Source organism: Quercus suber, unplaced genomic scaffold, assembly GCF_002906115.3.
Source record: "Quercus suber isolate HL8 unplaced genomic scaffold, Cork oak 2.0 scaffold_39, whole genome shotgun sequence".
In the NCBI taxonomy this organism is placed as follows: domain Eukaryota; kingdom Viridiplantae; phylum Streptophyta; class Magnoliopsida; order Fagales; family Fagaceae; genus Quercus; species Quercus suber.
Genome location: NW_027069504.1, coordinates 1,268,432 through 1,271,232, shown reverse-complemented (window position 1 = coordinate 1,271,232; position 2,801 = coordinate 1,268,432). Strand labels below are relative to the sequence as shown.

Here is a 2,801-nt window from a genome sequence, read left to right as displayed (position 1 = left end):
GTTTCCACCGAATGCACCACATGTAGAACTGAAACAAGGTTTATTAGCAATACTTCTTGACTTTAGGGGACAAGAAAATGAAAATCCTTATGTCCATGTTAGAGCTTTTGAAGAGGTAATTAGTAATTTCTATATACAAAATGTTATTGAGACTGCTAAGTTACGTTTCTTTCCTTTTTCTCTTAAGGATAAGGCAAGAAGTTGGCTTTACACCTTGAAAGCTAGGTCTATAGGTAGTTGGGGGGAGATGGCTAAAGAGTTTTTTAAGAAAAATTTTCCTCCCCACAAAGTCCACCAAGTAAAAAGAAGGATAGCTAGTTTTGTCCAAGGAGAAAATGAGACCTTATACCAAGCTTGGGAAAGGTACAAAGATCTTTTCAATTTCTGCCCAACTCATGGGTATGAAGATTGGAGGTTGGTTAGCTATTCTTATGAGGGACTTGCACCTAGGGACCGACAGTTTGTTCAACTCTCATGCGGAGGGGACTTTTTACAAAAAGAACCCAAAGTGCAATGGATTATCTTATGAGATAGCTGAAAACTCTAACACATGGACTGGACCTAGCCCTTTGGACTCCACTGATAGGACTAGAACTAACACTACCACTTCTAGTGGAAGTGTTTTCAAGTTGAGGGAAGATAATAACATGAGTGCAAAAATCAGCATGTTAACTAAAGAAATTGAAGCACTCAAAATGAAAGGAAGTAGGAGTGTTAGTGTTACCTTTAGAGAGGACCCAGTGGAGGTGTGTAAAATCTGTCATGAGATAAACCATGCTACAAATGAATGTGCATCACTTTCATCATTCTTGAATGTGCCAGAAGAACAAGTACATGCATTTAATTCATATTGGCCAAATAATTCTTCATATTCTAACAATTATAACCCAAATATGCGAAACTATCCGTATTTGAATTATAAGAGTGACAATGTGTTAAATCCTCATGCTCCAAGGAATTTTAATTCACCACATGCATCATCATCATCTAGAACTTCCTTGGAGGATGCACTTAGTACTTTCATTCAAAGGCAAAGTGAGCAAAATCAAAAGTTTGAATCCATGCTCACTAGGCTAGATGAAGAGGTTAGAGAGACCAAGAGTCATATAACTAGGCTTACAAATTCATTGAGTGGGATAGAGAGAGGGAAGTTTCCTTCCCAAACTCAACCTAATTCCATCAATCAAAATCTAAAAATTGGCTCTAAGGATAAATATGAGGAAGTTAAAGTTGTGACCATTTTAAGGAGTGGTAAAAAGATTGATAAAATTTCTCCTTTAGTAACTAAGAAATCTAAGGAGACCCCAGTTGAAAAAGAGAAGGATGAAATTGAGTCACTTAGGTTTGATGACATTGAAAAATGCCCAACCCTCCACTATTTCCACAAGCCTTAAAATTACCTAAGAAATTGGACACCACATCTGAGATATTAGAGCATTTGCATCAAGTCAAGATAAATTTGCCATTATTGCATGTTATCAAGTAAGTGCCTGTATATGCTAAGGTAATTAAGAACCTATGCACCATCAAGAGAAAGCATCATGTGAAGAAGACCGCATTCCTAACAGAACAGGTAAGTGTAGTTATCCAACATAAGACCCCACAAAAGTATAAGGATCCAGGTTGTCCTACGATCTCTTGTACTATTGGAGATTACATCATGGAGCATGCATTGCTAGATCTTGGGGCAAGTGTTAATTTGATCCCTTTCAGTGTATATCAAAAACTTGGACTTGGTGAGTTAAAACCTACTTCAATAACTTTACAGTTGGTTGATCGCTCTGTAAGAGAGTCAAAAGGGATTGTTGAGGATGTGTTGGTGAAAATTGAGCAATTTTATTATCCAGTTGATTTTATTGTTCTAGATTACCAATTTGTTTTACATCCTAGTGTTCATACTCCTATTATTTTGGGTAGACCTTTTCTTGCCACAACTAATGCTTTAATTAATTGCAGGAATGGAAGGATGCAACTCACTTTTGGTTCCATGACTTTGGAGCTAAACATATTTCATGTGGCTAAACAACCACATGAGGATGATGACTGTGCTTATGTGAACCTCATTGGGGCGGTGGTTCAAGAAGAGTTTGAGGTTTTGGAAGAACAACAGATGATGGCAATTAATAAAGGATGGAAGCCTTGCTTTGAGGAGCTACTAGAAAATGAAAAAAAGCTCATGCATTCAAGTCAAGAGGCACCACTGCTAGAGTTTAAGCTGCTGCCCGGTGGTCTTAAATATGCATATTTAGGCCCAGGTAAGTTTAAACCTAGGTGAGATGGCCCTTTCATTGTAAGGGAAGTGTTTAACCATGGAGCTGTAGTAGTTGAGGACCCTAGAGATGGTAGGATTTTGAAAATAAATGGACAAAGGTTAAAACCATTCTCAGAGGGAGTTATATCTGAGGAGGAGACTGTGTCATCACAGATCCCTGCCTATTGGGATGTTACGTGAACTTTGAAAAAACCTTCTGAAGTTGTATCATATTTTTTTTTTCTTTTTGCCTTTTGTTTTTGTTTATGCTTTTTTTTTTGTTATTATTTTTCTTTTGAGCTAACATTTGCAGGTGTGAAAGAAATTTCAAAAAAAAAAAAAAAATTTAAATGCTTAAGGTAACTTCTTCCCTTTATACTTGAATTTATTTTGGCTTTGATACATTGAGGACAATGCAATATTTTAGTTGGGGGGAGAGGTGTACACATTTTGCTGCACCTTGCAAGATTTTTTTTTTCTTTCTTTTTGGTTGCAACTTTTCAATTTAACAAAAAAAAAAACCCTTGAATTTGAATGCAGAAGAGTTATA

General features: G+C 36.5%; 1 protein-coding gene across 1 annotated transcript; it reads left to right on the top strand.

The window, feature by feature from the left end:
- Window positions 1-1,660: 1,660 nt before the first annotated feature.
- LOC111999289 (uncharacterized) lies at window positions 1,661-2,452 on the top strand. Its single transcript, XM_024031420.1, has 2 exons — window positions 1,661-2,255; window positions 2,388-2,452. The coding sequence occupies exons 1-2, from the start codon at window positions 1,661-1,663 to the stop codon at window positions 2,450-2,452; spliced, it is 660 nt and encodes a 219-aa protein (XP_023887188.1).
- Window positions 2,453-2,801: the final 349 nt, after the last annotated feature.